At 37.3% G+C, this 17,918-nt stretch overlaps 1 protein-coding gene across 6 annotated transcripts in view; it reads right to left on the bottom strand.

Annotated features, from left to right (window-relative positions):
- The window catches only part of ZNF451 (zinc finger protein 451), an 80,528-nt gene that overhangs the window by 52,246 nt on the left and 10,364 nt on the right, over positions 1–17,918 (bottom strand). Inside the window, exon 4 of one of the 6 annotated variants that reach the window (XM_055264359.2) lies at positions 8,542–17,652. The exons of the other annotated variants lie outside the window; for them this stretch is intronic. Within the exon in view, the coding sequence (XP_055120334.2) occupies positions 16,159–17,652 (1,494 nt within the window). The 3' untranslated portion in view covers positions 8,542–16,158. Of the gene's footprint in view, positions 1–8,541; positions 17,653–17,918 lie in introns of those variants that run through there. 6 annotated transcript variants of the gene reach the window in all.

Raw genomic sequence — 17,918 nt, 5'->3', positions numbered from 1 at the left:
TCACATTAACATACAGGCAAAGTGGACAAGGTATAAATTACCGTTTACCTACCAAAAAAAAAAGACAGCAATGACAATTCTCCTACAAGGTTGAGAGAAGGACTGACATTTCTAAATAGAAAGTATATCTTATGCCTAAATTTGTCTGGAGACTAGAAGCTGCAGAAAATTTATCAAGATATTTCAAGTTGCTACCCTTAAACCAAACAAAATATTTCCTAATCAAACATTAAGTCACTTATGCAGCCATGTGGGTGTGAGGATAGGAAATCAACAGATTTTTTCATCTCTCCGAAATTCCTGTGTCACAACAACAATGTGAATATTCTAGGGACAGGAAGAAGGCCATGTTTTAGATAAATTTAGGTAATCCTAACTCAGGAAGAACTATCCTTGAACTGATGTTTCCACTATCATTTTACTTTGTTCTAGGCCATAATAAAACCATTTTAAGTTACTTTTGAAGTTACAGTCATTCAGAAAAGCTTTACATAATATTTATTCTTCTTAATGTTTACTTCAAAGCATACTTAATGAATCTGATGCAATACTTTTCACTGACCTTTGCATATACTCTTGATGCAAAGGTCAATGAAAATTAAATTCAGAAACACAGCAATTATATATCCAGTAGGAAAAAATTTCAGTAATTCACTAGTCACATAAATATATTCTTAAAACTTTACTCCCTTCGAATTATACTCACGTGCTATCAAAACATACAACACTAGGAAGATAAGTTGTTTAGCCATTTAAACATTCATTTAGATCTCTTCAACTTCACTCTAAAATTAATCACTAGCCTACCATCTTGGAGGTCTTAAAACCTGTTGGTATTGTCATTATTTACTACAATTGTTTTTCTTATATTTAGCTATTAGTAGCCTACATATTTTATTTAAGTACAAGTTGAGCTTCCCTAATCCAAAAATCTGAAAAAAAAAAAAAAAAAAAAAAAAAAAAAAGAAAAAGCTCTAAAATCCAAAACTTTTTGAGTGCCCGTATGAAGCTCAAAGGAAACATTCCTTGGAGCATTTCAGATTTCAGATTTTCACATCAGGGATGCTCAACCAACAGCTGTAACACAAATATTCCAAAATCCAAAAATATCTAAAACCCAAACACTTCTGATTCCGAGCATTTCAGATAAAAGACACTCAACTTGGTATATGGTTATGTCTCAATGAATTGCCTCTGTTATTCCCTACTAATTCTGCTGATCTGTTTATTCTCTTTCACAACACTGAAGGGCTGAAAAGACCCACAAGCCCTAATGCTGAAAACAAACGGCATCTTAGAATTGACTTTGGGCTTTCTTCTTCCCTCTGAGGAGAAAGTTTCTCCATTTTTTTTTTCCTTTAGAGATAAGGTCCTCTGGCTGGACTCAATCTCCTGGGCTCAAGCAATCCTCCCACCTCATCCTACACAGTAGCTGGGCCTATAGGTACATGCAACCATGCCTGGTTCTATTTTCTTCTTAAAAAGGAAGGAAAAAAAGGAACTCTGGCTACCAATATGAAAACAGATATGGGAGAAATCTGCTAGGAGTAGAGGAAAAGGAATAGTAGTAGAGAAAGCAAGGGCTTCAACTCTGAAATCTTTGCCAATTTTGAAGCTAGCACTTTAAAACTGAGAAAACGGATGTATTAAAGAAAGATGTTTTAAACTGGGAAAAGATTAGGTATATGAGGCAGACTCTATCAGTCATATGATTTTTTTTTTTTTCTTCAGACAGAGTCTCGCTCTGTCACCCAGGCTAGAGTACAGTGGTGTGATCTCAGCTCACTGCAACCTTTGCCTCCTGGATTCAGGCGATTCTCCTGCCTCAGTCTCCCGAGTAGCTGGGACTACAAGTGTGTGTCACCATGTCCGGCTAATTTTTGTATTTTTAGTAGAGATGGGGTTTCGCCATGTTGGCCAGGCTGGTTTCAAACTCCTGACGTCCAGCGATCTGCCAGCCTTAGCCTTCCAAAGTGCTGAGATTACAGGTGTAAGCCACAGCACCCAGCCCATACAATATTTTTCCATTATAAATCTTGAGTCTGGGGGTCAAGGTAGCTGGTTAAAGGCTCAATTCTTAGCACTGAGAATTTCTACCATTCCCCTAATGCCACAATGCTGACGTGTAATTTAATGTGAAATTGTAAAATTCCAGAACTTCTTTCCTTAGGCTGGATTTGCCATCTCCCACAAAGCCCATAACTTGAATTGTCACTTAGGTCTTTGGACCTAATTTCTAAGAAAGGTAAGGCTTTCAGATATGATCTGAATTCACTTCTCAAGCTAGAATTGAATTGGCTCTGATCCATGGCAAAAATCATTATTTTTTTTAAGTTTCATTTTGAGTATTAGCAGCTATAGGATCTTCAGGGTTATCTTCCTTGAAGTACCTCCTATGGTCACCCTGGACTAATGTCTTTAAATAAAACACATAATATTAAAGGGTCCATACCGACAGTGAATAAGCTATCAATGCTAGCCAATCAGTGTTGAGGAGAAGCACTGGAAAGCCTTAGGAAAAATATTGGGAAAATTGGAGGTCTTCCATTTGCCAATACTTCAGATCAATCTCTGCATCAGTTTTCTTCCATACCCAGAATTGCATAGAATTAAGGAGGATGTAAAGCCAGAAGAAGCTTAAAGGCAGATTCTGGTTCAGTCACTATGAAATTCTTACATTCTCAAGTATACTTCATTATATTTTAATCTAAAATTTTAGGTAAAACATGCACAGAGCAAATTTCGGTTGTATCCTAGAAATGACAGCCATATTCAGGATACTGGTTACACCTGAGGAAACATCTCCATGAAAGTTAACCATATACAGGTAAAGCAACACTTCTAAAGAACAATGTTTATCTTTTAATGTATCCTGGTAGAGTTACAGCAAAAAGTCCAAGTCTAGAAATGACAACCTGACACAAAATCCCATGATCAATGAAATGATAATGTTAAACTTACATTTCAACATCTCTTCCCTATTACTACTAATAGATCAATCGATTAGATAGATAATTTGTTTTTCTGACAGGATCTCACTTTGTTACCCAGGCTAGAGTGCAATGGTGTGACCACAGCTCATTGCAGCCTCAACCTCCTGGGCTCACTTAAGCAATCCGCTCACTTCGGCCTCCTGAGTAGCTGGGCCTACAGGTATGTACCAACACTCCCAGCAAGTTTTTCTTATTTTTTGTGAAGACAGAGTCCTGCAGTATTGTCCAAGCTGGTCTTGAACTCCTGGCCTCAAGCAATCCTCCCATCTAGGCCTCCCAAAGTGCTAGGATTACAGGCATGAGCCACTGTGCCAAGCAACACTTGCAGTCTTTAAGTGAAAATGATCCTGTAAATATATATATGAATAAAATCTAGAAAGCTATATAAATCAAAATGTTAAATAGTGGTTATTTCTGTCTGGAGAGCTTTTTCTTTTTTATATTTATTTTCTAATTTTTCTACAATCAGCATATGTAATAAAATTGTTAACAAATTTTAATTATTAATGAAGAAGACTACATGAAGACAAAAATGTTAAGGATCTTAGTCTTTTGTTTGGGAACATAATGGACTCGGTTTAAATCACGAATTTTGCCTTATAAAAATACGTTTAATATCTATCCTACACAAATATAGACAGAAATGCTGCATCTAGAAGGAACATTATTAGTAAATTGTATGTAACTTTTCTCAGATTTTTGTCCCTATATGTATAATGATTGGGTTACATTATTTTCCAAACTCAACAGAAACATTAATCAAGAATTAAGGAAAGTCACTTTCAGCTCAACAAGCTTAATGGCTATTGGGAAAATATTTTCATACAAATTTCAAGCCAAACACCGTTACCACTTAAAGCAAAAAACATTTAGCTAACATAAATTTGTTTTTTTTTTTTTACATATATGGTTTTCCTAAAAGCATGTCTGATTTTGTATTTTAAAATGTATTTAAAAGACTGATGAAAGTACACTTAGTCAAATTAAAAGCTGAAACTTAAAAATATATGCTTATTCAGCTCACTTAGACCTGACCTTTCTCTATTCTTCTTTGGAATGTAAATATAGAAAGCAGGATTCTTAGTTTTTCCAATCACAAAGATAAGTTCTCTTAGGTAAGTTTAACAAATGTGCTCAAAAGGAAGCTAATTAAACACCAAAATAAATTCTTAGTAGAAGCTATATTTCTACTTAAGTAACTTCAGATGAATGCATATGACTTCATAGATGAACTTTCTGTTAAAATTCATCTACAAATGCCTATTTCTTGAACAATTCACTCTCGATCCTGAAAATGTAGTATGGTTTAGGAAGCTAAATGCCAGACAGAACCGGCTCTAAACTGTTTTATAAAAAATTTTTCGGCCGGGCGCGATGGCTCACGCCTGTAATCCCAGCACTTTGGGAGGCCAACGTGGGCGGTTCACGAGGTCAGAAGATGGAGACCATCCTGGCTAACAAGGTGAAACCCCGTCTCTACTAAAAACACAAAAAATTAGCCGGGCGTGGTGGCAGGTGCCTGTAGTCCCAGCTACTCGGGAGGCTGAGGCAGGAGAATGGCGTGAACCCGGGAGGGGGAGCTTGCAGTGAGCCGAGATTGTGCCACTGCACTCCAGCCTGGGTGACAGAGCCAGATTCCGTCTCAAAAAAAAAAAAAAAAAAATTCTTAAAAGACCCATGAGTACATTTTTTACAAATATTAAATTCAGGCAGATCTTTCACTTTATTCTTCATACATCACTCACCGAAAAGTTGAGCCTCTCAGTAACTTACTGTGATAACTAGCTAAATCAGTTACTTTAAATGTTTGCAAATATCAACTCAAAGGGAATGCGGAATTAATGGAGTGATTTTACTTTTGCAAAGCAATTTCTAGAAAACAATAGTAAAAAGCAGGACTAGGTAAAGAAAATGTAGTACATATACACGACGGACCACTATACAGCCAAAAAAAAAAAAAAAAAAAAAAAATGACATCATGTCCTCTGCAGGAACATGGATGGAGCTGGAGGGCTTAGTGAACTAACACAGGAACAGAAAACCAAATACTGCATGTTCTCACTTATAAGCGGGAGCTAAATAATGAAATAATGAGAACCAATGGGCACAAATAGGGGAACAGCAGACATTGGGCCTGCATGAGGGAGGAGGGTGGGAGGAGGGAGAGCACCAGAAAAATAACAATCGGTTACCACGCTTAGTACCTGGGTGACAAAATAATTTGTACCCCAAACCCCCGTGATACAAGTTTACCTATAAAACAAACCTGTAAATAAATGTACCCCTGAACCTAAAAGAAAGGCTTAAAAAAAAGAAAAAAGAACAAAAAGCTGGGCTTCACAGAATAAATTATTTTACAATACTACTTTGTGGCTTTTTAATGATAAACAAATGACTTATATTTGTAAATCATTATTACTAATTTCAAAAAGCACTTTAGTTCTTGATGAACCAAAAAGCTTCCATTTTATATTTTCTATAAAATTACTTTAATATAAATATGAATATATTATGAACATTAAGTCACTAGACCTCTCTGTGAAATGGAACGATTTTGCTCCATATACCACACATGGTGATATAACCTAGGAAGAAAGCACTCTGCAAGAACAGTTACTACCCAGAGAAGTGATCACCAACAACCCAGTTTCCTATCTGACTCATCATAGGCACTTTCTGGCTACTGAAAAAGCCAGTAATAGAAAAAGATGCAATTTGTAGGAGGGAAGAAGGTAAAGAATAAGGTGAGGGGATATACACAAACAATCCAAGGCAGGTTTATTTACAGTCATAATATCTCCCTGAACATCAGCTGGCACTGATGATCCAGAGGAGTACCAACTGGAGACTATTTCTTTCATCGCTTCTATCTTATATGTAAGGGACTCCAAGTTCAAAGAAAGCTCAAAGGAACAACCAACTGCAAAAGAATTAACTTTGCACATCATCACAGTATCTGACTAGTGCATTTGGTTTGAACAGAATTCCTGCAACAAATGGGTTACTTCATAGAAACCCAATTTCGAAGTCTGCTTATTATTGCCCATCCTAAAGCTTCAATCCATAGTTTGGTCTGAAGTTTGCACCACCCCCCAAAGTTCTGTTTACCAGAAGCCCCTTCTACTCAACTTACATATCTCAAACCGTATCCCAAATAACACTTTGAAAAGCAATGGTTTTTCTCAAGAATTTTATATGCAAATGCAGATAAAGCAGAAGAGATAAACGCAGCATAACAGTACAATATTTATTTACCATCTTACCATCTCCAGCAGCAAAGCTTTAGAACCAGGAAACCCTCTTTTTACAAAGCAATCTCCTTCCCACCCCCAATTAGTTGTTTACGAAGTACACAGAACATCTGCTTTGTATGGACAAATCTTAAAACATACATATAGATATACCCCATTCTGTAAAGTACTTTATTCAGTTAATAAGGCTAGTCCCACCAAACCTGTTAAAAAAGATTTTCCTATATTCTCTTTTGAGTAAACTGCCAACATCTATCTCTATAAAAATCATTTTAGGAAAATGACTTTCATCCTCCTTCAGTACAAGGACCAAAATATAATAGTAACTGAACCTTAAGACATTTTTAAAATATACGGCCAGGCGTGGTGGCTCACAACCATAATCCCAGCACTTTGGGAGGCCGAGGCGGGTGGATCACCTGAGGTCAGGAGTTCAAGACCAGCCTAGCCAACATGGTGAAATCTTGTATCTACTAAAAATACAAAAATTAGTTGAGCATGGTGGCGGGTGCCTGCAATTCCAGCTACTCGGGAGGCTGAGGCAAGAGAATCGCTTGAACCCAGGAGGCAGAGGTTGCAGTGAGCCAAGATCGCACCACTGCACTCCAGCCTCAGCAACAGAGTGAGACTCTGTCTCAAGAAAAAAAACAAAAACAAAAACAAAACAAAACACAGTAACTCTGAATATGAAGTGTGACAAAGCTAAAGGGAGTTACAATTTTTTAACCCTGAGTGCCACTGTTCCACCTCTGGCACAGAAGGGAAAAAAAAAAGGATGAAGTGTAGAGAAACTAAAAGTGGGAATGAGGCCTGGTACGGTGGCTCACGCCTGCAATCCCAGCACTTCAGGAGGCCAAAGTGGGCAGATAACTTGAGGTCAGGAGTTCGAGACCAGCCTGGCCAACATGGCAAAACCCCATCTCTACTAAAAATACAAAAAATTAGCCAGGAATGGTGGCATGCGCCTGTAATCCTAGCTACTCGGGAGGCTGAGGCAAGAGAATCACTTGAACCTGGGAGGTGGAGGTTGCAGTTAGCCAATATGACCCCACTGTACTCCAGCTTGGGCGCCAGAGTGAGATTCTGTCTCAAAAAATAAAGAAAAAAGAAGAAAAAAAAAGGTAAAGGTGGCCAACAGCAAGGAAAAAAACTTAAAAAACAAACACGAAGTTGACAAAATGTGTTGGAGCTGCTGGAGATACTACTGGGACAAGGTCAACAACCCAATTTCCTATCTGAATCACCTAGAGAGGGTTCTGGTGATAGGAACCCACTTCCTCCTTCAATACAACACCTGCAAATGCCAATGAAGCAGTATTTTTATATTTATTTTCCCCAAGTCCACCTAGAAATGATCTGTAAGTCAACACACAAGGAAATTAACCACTTTTAGCTACCCTGAGGACACCTTTCCATAGGTGACCCTGAAGTATGCAACCATTTAACCATGAAGGGATACCACATTCCACTTCAGGAACATTATCCTGTTCATCCTCAGAGTTGTTTTCTACCAGTGCCTCAGTTCTTTCTGATTGCTTGAACTGCCCCAGAGCCAGAGGTGCACTGTTGAAAGCCCACCTTGGGCTCAGCTCCGGGAAAGAAAGGATTGTTCTAGATGTACATAATGGACTATGGTACAAACCAACCCCTAGAGAGACAACTCCTAGAACCTTACAAGTAATGGCTACACAAACTTAGCACACTTTGAATATGTAGGAACCAGTACATATTCACAGATAATTTATCATCTTCTGTTTAGTCTCCTTCATTTCTGTTCCCCCTAAAGACTATTTCTTATAATTCTGAAACCAGACACATCCCATTATGTTACCCACACTGTTCCACACTCCTGTTCCTCCACCTGAATGCCTGGCTCCTGTTTCTCCACCAGGCCAACTAACTCTTGCCTAATCATCCTCCAAAACTCAGCTCACACACTTGGTACGAAAAGCTTTTCCTCACCCCTCTATATGGCTTTTCTTGTTCCATCACCACAGGCATTCTTCCAAAAAGGACATCTGCTCTTATGCTTTAGTGGTATTTATTTCTCTTGAGAATATACCATCTCTTATTAACCCTCAGTATTCTCAGACCTTTCTCAATACCTGCCTGCACATAGCAGGTACTGAGAAAGATGTCTGACAAACTAAAAGACTGTTTTCAACACAGATATAAAATAACAAAATACCATCTATCAAAAATTGTATATACATACATATACACTCTAACTCTTCATTCTACATTCTCTTATTGTTTATTATGAGCATTTCTTAGCTTGTACTTGAGAAAAGAGACTATTTTACTTTAAATATATCTTTTAATGACTTAGTACACTGTTAGGCTTGTAAGACAGCCTTAAAAAATCATAAAAGGGGGAACATGATCACATGGCATGAAATGGACATTTACATGCTGTTAAAATATATGTATCTATAGCCAATAACATAGAATACCATATCCAATATGAACAGAAACAGCGCAATTACTTAAAAAAGGTAATCTGTATCAGGCTTTAGTGTTTTCAAAGTACTTTCGGATATTACCTCATTTGAGAGTAGGAAAACTGAGGCTCAGAAAATAAGTGACTTGCTAATACTGAGGGTCAAGGTCTTTGGAATTCAAATACCATGTGCTTTGCACCATTCCTTTTTCCTTCCCTTAAACCAATATCCTCAAAATGCCAGTTAAAAAAAAAATTAAGTGTGTATATCAAACAAAATGAATGTAATAAGCAACACAGAACAAAGAAAAAACCCAAGCAATATGATTAACATAATCAGTGCTGAAAATGAATGGAAACAGAAACCAATGACTATGAATCAAGAATAATCTTAGTCCAGCACAGTGAAATCTCAATGGGAGAACTAAGAGGATAGGGTTCCTGATGTGACAAGTGAAATAATCAGGAATTAGTTAATAGCTAAGACATCAAATACTAGTGGGGTGACAGTAAAGCCATAAAGGAAGTTCAGAAAATGAAAAGATTTGTGTATGTAAAATTAGTTTACCATAGAAGTAAAACTTGAATGGGGCTTTGAAAAACACATGGAGGCAGCCTAGTATAATGCTGAATTGAGACTGGAAAAAGTCCGTATTTAAAGCTCAGTTCCACCACCTGAGCAAGTTGCTTAACGACTTAATGAAGTTTCAGTTCTTCTTCTGCAAAATTAAGAATGAATTTCTCTCTCAAGAGTGCCTTGCAACCAGCACAGAGCCTGTACTACAGACTATACAAATGTAGATTCTTTCTTCTACTGCCTTCCCAGGCAGGAAGATGACAATGAGACACACGGATATTAACATGCTTCCAAGACCTGTCAGAATATATAGAAGCTGTTCCAAGCCATTAAAGAAAGATCAATACACAGGCCGTTCTGTCCCAAGAATCTAAATGAAACTACTTATGTAACTATATTCTACCGAAGGCAAAAAGGCACGGGCTGCATACCTAACAGTAGTTAAATGTAAATTAAATATGTAAAAAAAAAGAATTGAAAACTGTGTTTAGTGACTTGGGGAAACGTTTTTATTTCATCATCCACATCACTGTTACCTCACCAATCAAAAGAGGTATTAAGGGACCACAACATGATAGTTATTTAACACATTACTACATTTATAAATCAAGGTAGTGTGAAACATAGCCATCACAGATAAAAGTAGGAGTTAACAAGAGGTCTAACTGTAGCCCTTAAAAGTGAATGCTGTGAGAGAGCCACTCTTATGGGTAATGAAAGAAAACAGTACTATGATAGCTCATGGAGCAAAGATAGCATATGAGTTAGTCTTACAAAAGGACTACTAACTGAACACAATTCTTGAAGCACTTAAGGTCAAAGTAGAATTTTTAAAAATATCACCAAATACAGGCTGGGCACTGTGGCTCACGCCTGTAATCCCAGCACTTTGGGAGGCCGAGATGGGTGGATCACGAGGTCAGGAGATCGAGACCACCCGGACTAACACGGTGAAACCCCATCTCTACTAAAAATACAAAAAATTCGCCGGGTGTAGTGGCGGGCGCCTGTAGTCCAAGCTACTCAGGAGGCTGAGGCAGGAGAATGGCGTGAACCCGGGAGGCAGAGCTTGCAGTGAGCCGTGATCTTGCCACTGTACTCCAGCCTGGGTGACAGAGACTTAGTCTCAAAAAAAAAAAAAAAAAAAAAAATCATCAAATATAAACTATTTACTTTCATGTTACCAAAAGAATATACTCAGGAATACTAGAAAACAATACAACTTGAGAGATCTCCAAAGTCCTAAAAGAAAATACAGACAACCTGAGAATTCTTATTGAATTCTTGACAAGGTATCACAAAACCCAATAGACCATTTGAAATAGGTTACCTCAACCAGTAAAGCCCTTAACATCTACGGAAAACGGGTTAACTTTAAGATATATCAGAGCTGTATTATAATAAATCCATGGGGATGGGTTTCAAAATTTTTATAAGATACATCTGACCATAAACTATATATAATAAACTTGTGTGAACATGTAGGAATGAGAAAATAATACTACCATTAAGCCAGGTAGCACTAAAAGTTGACTTAAGTTCAAAAATCAAAGTAGTTTGAGATACTGGACTGGCTATATTTTTTTTAAAAGGGACACTGAAGAAACTAGAATATCTCTTCTAATAATGCTTTAAAGACATGGTATTTAAATATACAAATACAAATCCACATCAAAATCTTATCTAGTATACACTGATAGAATAAAAAATATCATCTACATCGAAGAGATTATGGGAAGATCAGACATCCTTTCAGAAACAGGTGTTGAATACAGGAGAAAAAAAGATCAATACACAGAATAACTGATATGCTAACAACATCAAAAGGACATGGTTGGACTGTGACCACTTCCAGATATATCCCACAGGAAGCAAACAAAATTTCCAGTAATAAGATATCTCAATGGTACCAAACACTACTAAAGTTTTCATTATAACAAAAAACAAGTAAATGAAAAGACAAAGAAGTACAAAAATATTCCACTAATAAGAGAAGATTTAATAAAACAATATTCTGCTCATCCAGGAAGGGAAATTTCATAAAATAATATTTTAATGGGTTTATAAAACTCAATATATCTGGAAAAATAATAAAAAGATTTGCATTCAATACAATAATCACCAGTTTACTGATAACTTCCACTTACATATTTTCTTAAGTAAAAAATAAAGACTGGTTTGTGTATCTACTATGATAAACCATACAGAATTGACCTAGTCAATTGAATCACATGCATAAGATGCATACAGATGAGACAATCAATTATTGGACTAGCATTAAATACAGAATGATAAATTCCAAAAGACAAGAGAACCTAAACAGTGTGAGATTGTGGCAAAATATGCCTCATATAAAAAAAAAAAAAAAAAAAAGATTTCACAGCCAGGCGCGGTGGCTCACGCCTATAATCCCAGCACTGTGGGAGGCCAAGGCGGGCGGATCACTTGAGGTCAGGAGTTTGAGACCAGCCTGACCAACATGGAGAGACTCCGTCCCTACTAAAAATACAAAATTAGCAGGGCATGGTGACGCATGCCTAGAATCCCAGCTACTCGGGAGGCTGAGACAGGAGAATTGCTTGAACCCAGGAGGTGGGGGGTTGCAGTGAGCCAAGATCGTGCCATTGCACTCCAGCCTGGGTAATAAGAGCGAAACTCTGTCGCAAAAAAAAAAAAAAAAAAAAAAGATTTCACTTATTGCAATCTTTAAACTACTTCTACAAAGATCTACTCCATAATTTCAAACCTTCATCAGAATCCCAGTCAACTAGTTATATCTTCAAGAATAATGAATGTCATGTCCATCCACATCAGTATCCAATTTTACCAGACAAAGGGATTCTGGAATGTGTCTTTTTCAACCTCCTTGTTTACAGTACCTGAGAGGTTATCCTGGATGTATCAGGTCCTTAAGGACATTATCAATCAGGTCACTTAGGTAGCACTCAGTAAATTATTAGTATAGTACTAATATAGAATACTAAATACTGTCCAAGCAGCCTGAAAGAGTTTATGCTCCCTTCAAAATGTCATTTTGAGGGTTAAGTAAATAAATGGAATTACACTGATTGATAAAGAAGCTGCCACATGGTTTAAAAAAAAAGTTTAAATGTAATTATACTGATAACGAAGCTGTCATTCATTCTTTTAAAAAAAGATAAAGTGTCAGCAAATGTACTGCTTTTTAAAAATGTCCTTGCTTATTCTAACCAAGTAAACACATCCACTTATCAAATATAAGTTGTGTTATCATGGTTAAGAACAAGGTTAGATATGAGACAATCAGAAAACCTAGAGCATATCTATAGAAAACAAAGCTGCCTTAAGGTCCCCCAAAATTGGCCACTCACTAGTAACAAAAAGGAACTACTGTCTAGTTAGTTAAATAAGGGGGAGGGAGGTATACTCTACAACCTTCTGAAATGAATCAACAGTGCTATAAAGAAAACAAATTAACATTCAGAAGGGAGTACATTTAGATAGTGCAATTGTACAAATGATAGAGTAATAAACTACAAGATTAAATCACTGTACAAAATTCACATAAATACCACCAGCAATATATGCAAGACATCAAAGTTTAAGTTTTAAAGAAAAGTGTAGAATTTAAAAAGGCACTTCATATAAAAATGGAAACAGTACTTCTCTATACACAGTAACTACAAGAAACCATTGTCTCTGTATACATTGTATATCTAATCAAGAAATAACATTTTGAAGAATCAAGATCATTAGATATATCCTTTTTGAGAATACCAGATCATTAAATTTGCAACTATTCCAAGGCCTCCTAGAAAACCCAGAGGTATTTAAACATTAGAGGTTGGCCTAGTAGAGAATTTTGTTGCAGGCTTTGAACATAGCAGACATAATATGAATATTTATTATCTGACTAAGAGTTTCTGATTCTATTGGGGTAATCTCCCTAGACCAAATCCTCACTTTAAGTTTTATAACATTATCATTCAAGTATGCCAGAGATTTTAAAATAATAAAAAATTAACACATTAAAGATATTTCTTTTGCAATCAAGAAACTATAACTAAAATCTCTTCCTGATCTGCATTCTGTCCCCATCCCTATTAAACGGTCAAATCCTTTCAGAACTACTTGGTCACCAATGTGATGATTTCCCAATACTTTACACTTCCAGGAAAACAGAGTATCTGGAGACACTTGGGCATATCAGTTAGAGTAACTAAGAAAGGATACTTTTACTTATTACTGGGCAACATAAATATCACAGGAGGAAAAGAGAACAGCAACATCATCTTACAAATATTTAAGAATGGAGGAGCTGCGCAACAATGCAAATGTCGTCAACACTACCATATGCTTAAAAAATGGTTAAGGTGCTAAGCTTTATGTGCCTTTTTTTTTCTTTTTTTTAACCACAATTTAAAAGCCAAAGGGGAGGGGAAGCATATTAAAGGGAAGTGCCACAATCGTTTCAGACAAACACATTTTCAGGTGTAACTTATTCTGGTTTAGTTTAAGGTTTGAAATAAGAGTATTTCAAAAACCACCAAGTTTATGACATAGCATCTAATTCAGGGAAGGAAAAGGGGAGAAATGGAAAGTGAAAAGTCTGAAGTAGCCTTAGCTAGTCAGAAACACTTATGTGCAGCCACATAAAACATTTCCAAGGTCTCTCACCACTGAGTTCTCCACTGGCAAGTCCTCTAAGATAAAACTACAGTGCCAATATCAAGAGCACATGGGATTGCTTGATTGGTGCAATACACATAAGCTACAAAAATGTATGATTTCTTAGGCCTTTGTTTCTGTTCAGGTAATCAATATTCTTCCAGGGTTTAGTTTGAAAGACACTTTGTAGAGAACACTGGCATGGACCTATTTCTACAGAAATGGAAATAAAATTTTGAGTAAAATACAGAAAAATTAAGATAAATATTAACTCTTGATATGACTGGGCTAAATTTGCAAAACAATATCCCCTTTATTAAGACTAGTTCAAGATTAATCTACAAATAGGACAAACAAGATCAATACAGTACCCTGAAATTAACTGACAAAGTAATTTCTTCCAAGTAGGAAAATTTACGCCATCAACCTCTGTAGCACAAATAAGGAAAGGAAGAAAAGTAGATTTAAAAATGGGTGCTGAATATGGTTATGATGGGGGAAGAGGAATGAGCTTTCAATAACTTATTAAAAAGTGTGGCACCAGAGAAAATGTCAATTACCACTGTGCAACAACTGTGGCAAGAATAGAAGCCACATAAACCATAAAAACAGTGCCATATTCCATTAGCAGTACATCCAAAATGCCTTGATCAAGCAGATGAAAAAACGCAGAAGTTACAGAATTAAGTCTGTCAATAAAAACAACTGTTTTTGGCTGCCAAGCAAATAATACTAGGTGATGTATTCAGATCCCTCAAACTTGACATATTCTCCATTCCTGATGTCATGCTGTGAAGACATGAATCTAAGGGCTGATATACCATACATCCACTACCTTGAGTCTGAAGAGAAGATACTGTGGGACATATAATTGAGGTATCTGCTGCCAGTTCCAGTATGGTGAAAAACTTTACTGGGACCAATTGGGAGCAAAAAGATAAGCTGTCTCTTACGCTAAGAATCTGACTAAATTAAGTAACCAATTAACCAAGAACGTATCACTTAAGGCTTGATTTCAGCCTTTCAAATCATCAATGGATATCATCACTTAGATATCAAGAAACAGAGCTGTGTGGCTTGTTCTCTTCACTACAACCACAGCTATGCTTTAAATCTTAAGGATTCTCAATAAAATCTAGACTGATGGTATCCCTCTTTATTACAATAAGGGGACAAGATTGTCAGGCATGTTTGGAATTCTTGGTCTTAGGAGTTCAGATTTGCATGCCTGGATCGTGTAACATCCTTTATTTCCAGGGCACTGATGTGCGTATCTTTTTTGTATTTAGAGTGTGATGCACTATCAAGCTCAAAAGAATTAAATGTTTAGAAGGTAGGTTAAGAAGGTCATCTTGGTGAAAGGCCCAGCTTATAGTGAGAGACTACCATGACTCAGTCTTACAGCTTGATATGAGAGCTTGATAGGTCAGAGACTATCAGGATTGATAACAACAAAGAATTCTCTCACATGTAGCTTTATGAATAGTGACAGTATGGTGGCCATCAAAGTCTTGATGAAGATAGTTACTGTGCAATTTCTACAGAGATGTTACAGGTAGAAGTCTTTTTCCAGTTGGTGTCCATAACAGACCTGCGACATCTAGCCATTCCAAGGGGAAGCAAACTGGATTTGGCAAAATTTGATTTGAATTCCAGTTGACACAAAGCTTCATGGCTGATTCTGAAGTCTCACAGAGCTTGATAGTAGTATGAACTCTTGGTGAGTTGACCATCTTGACATAAAGACATTTTAACAGATGTGTCATTTTGTGAAGATCTGTCAAACTGAAGCCTGAACAAGGAAGCACTGATAACCTAAAAGTTAAGGATTTACCTCTGGTCTTAGTAAAGAGACATCTAGTATTATTTCTAGACTCAAAATGTGCTAGTCCTCAGTTTACAAATAAGATTTTCCTGAGGAACACATCTTTATATTTTTCTTTAATCACAAGAGGATTCAGATTCCTGAGTGGTCCTCCTCCAAACTTATTTTTGGACCAGAAATAAAGGATAAACATTTGTCCAACCCTTTCAAGAAAGTCTCCACTGCTCACTTGGCCAGTAAGTCATGAGTTTATTATATACTTCATTTCAAAAGTCTAGAATTCAAATGTCAACTGTGATCATTCCAGACATGCATTCAGTTTTTGAGACGATCTCCTCCTACCTGTAGATCCTATTTGTACGAGGAGGAACAAGTAAAATAGTTGGGATCTTGAATGACTATTCTGCTGAACATAAATCAGGTTATTAATTCTTGTACCCATGGCGTTCTGGAGAGTCTCCCTTCTTTCTATATCTATAGGGGTGGTTTCGAGGTTTGTACCAATCCCCTTTGGAGTATCCTCTATTGTGATAATGTGCTTTCTGATCATGACTATAGAAGTATCGATGCTGAGTATAGTATTTGTGATCTTTATAGTCATTTTCTTTTATACTGTTCTCTTCTGCAACAACAGCTTTCACATCTTGTCCAAAAAGGGAAGTACCATCAAAGGGCAAGTGGGAGATCTTCTCCTGGGTTTTCTTAGTGAGAGATGTAAGTCGAAGCCAGGCCTGCCTTCTATAGTCTATGGCCATGGCCATAACTCTGACTACAGAGTCCATTATGTCCCTAGTAGTACAAAGTTGCCAAAGGCCTGCATCCATACCATCAGATATTATACATCTTGCTTTTCCACGATCAAACTCTGGGTCATGAACCAGATCTTCCATGTCTTCCCAGAGTTTACGCTGATATTGAGTCATATAGGCCATGTAGCTAGCAGCTCGGGCTGCAATGGAGGCAGCATGGTAAAACCTACAACCCATGACCTCCATTTCTTTTGAGGTAGAATCTAGAGGGGATGTTGTATTTCCTCTTTTGCTGTGTTCTAATGCTTCTACAATGGGGCCTTCAGCTGGTGGGTTTGGTTGGAAAGGAGAGGTATCCTTGGCCACAGGATATACCCTGTGTCCCATGAAGGAAGAAGGATGGCAATCAGCAGGGTCTTTAAAAACCTCAGTGGTGGCAATTCTCAGAAGAGGATGTAATGGAGGAACCAAACGTTTTTTAGAAGTCACACAATCAGGTTTCCCTTCACATGACTCCGCTTCAGATTGTAATGTCACCCTTTTTATAACACCTCTTTGTTCCATTCTCTTCAAAAGACCTGTGAAACTAGATTGGCTGGGGTCAGATGGCTGCCCTTTGTCATCAGCTGATGGTGATTTGTAATCAGTTTCTTCTTCAACTGTGGATAAATTTTCCTCCTTAGAGGTGGAGATGTCCCAAGGAACTGAGGAGTTCTCATTTGGCCTAGAATGATGAAATCTAAAACAGCTCCTGGACTGCAGATCACGTATCACTCGGGACATTTCAGCTACTTGTGTCTGGAGATAGAGGATGGCATCCCGTCCATGCTGTGAAGCTGAAGAAGAATCTATACGTAAATTCTCTTTGACCTCAGAACAGGCCAAAGATTCTTGGGGAACCAGAAGTGGAGATGAAGGCAGAGTCTGAAAATTCTGTGATGATTTAAGGGTCTCTGTCTCAGAGATCTTAGTATCTGAATTATTTTGATCATTTTTCTGGTTCTCCAATGGGTTCTCAACAGAGGAAGTTTGAGAAACTATCCTTTCTGGACTGCTGGAACAACTCCCAGAGAAGGAGCTGCTATCTCCAATGGGAAGAGGAACATTGCAGCTAGAGCACATTTCTGGGCGATGATTCTCAGAGGATGGCACCTTAGATTCAGGCATTCTCTGGGTTATCCACATGAACAAGAAAACCAAGGAAGAAAAAAAATATGCTTTTAATATGTTAACTTTCAAGTGCAGAGATTCATGTCCAGTAAGTAGAACTCAATTTTTAAATTATTATAATTAACAATGAAAGATACAATCCACTCAAGGTCAGCAAAGGAATCAGAGAAGTCAGATCCACAAGCTTCACTACCCCAAAGACCCAATATCAACTACTGGCATTAATCTGGGACTCTGTTTATGAAAAAGGAGAGAGTAAAAACAAG

This window comes from Symphalangus syndactylus, chromosome 23, assembly GCF_028878055.3.
Source record: "Symphalangus syndactylus isolate Jambi chromosome 23, NHGRI_mSymSyn1-v2.1_pri, whole genome shotgun sequence".
In the NCBI taxonomy this organism is placed as follows: Eukaryota; Metazoa; Chordata; class Mammalia; order Primates; family Hylobatidae; genus Symphalangus; species Symphalangus syndactylus.
This window is presented reverse-complemented; position numbering and strand designations above follow the sequence as displayed.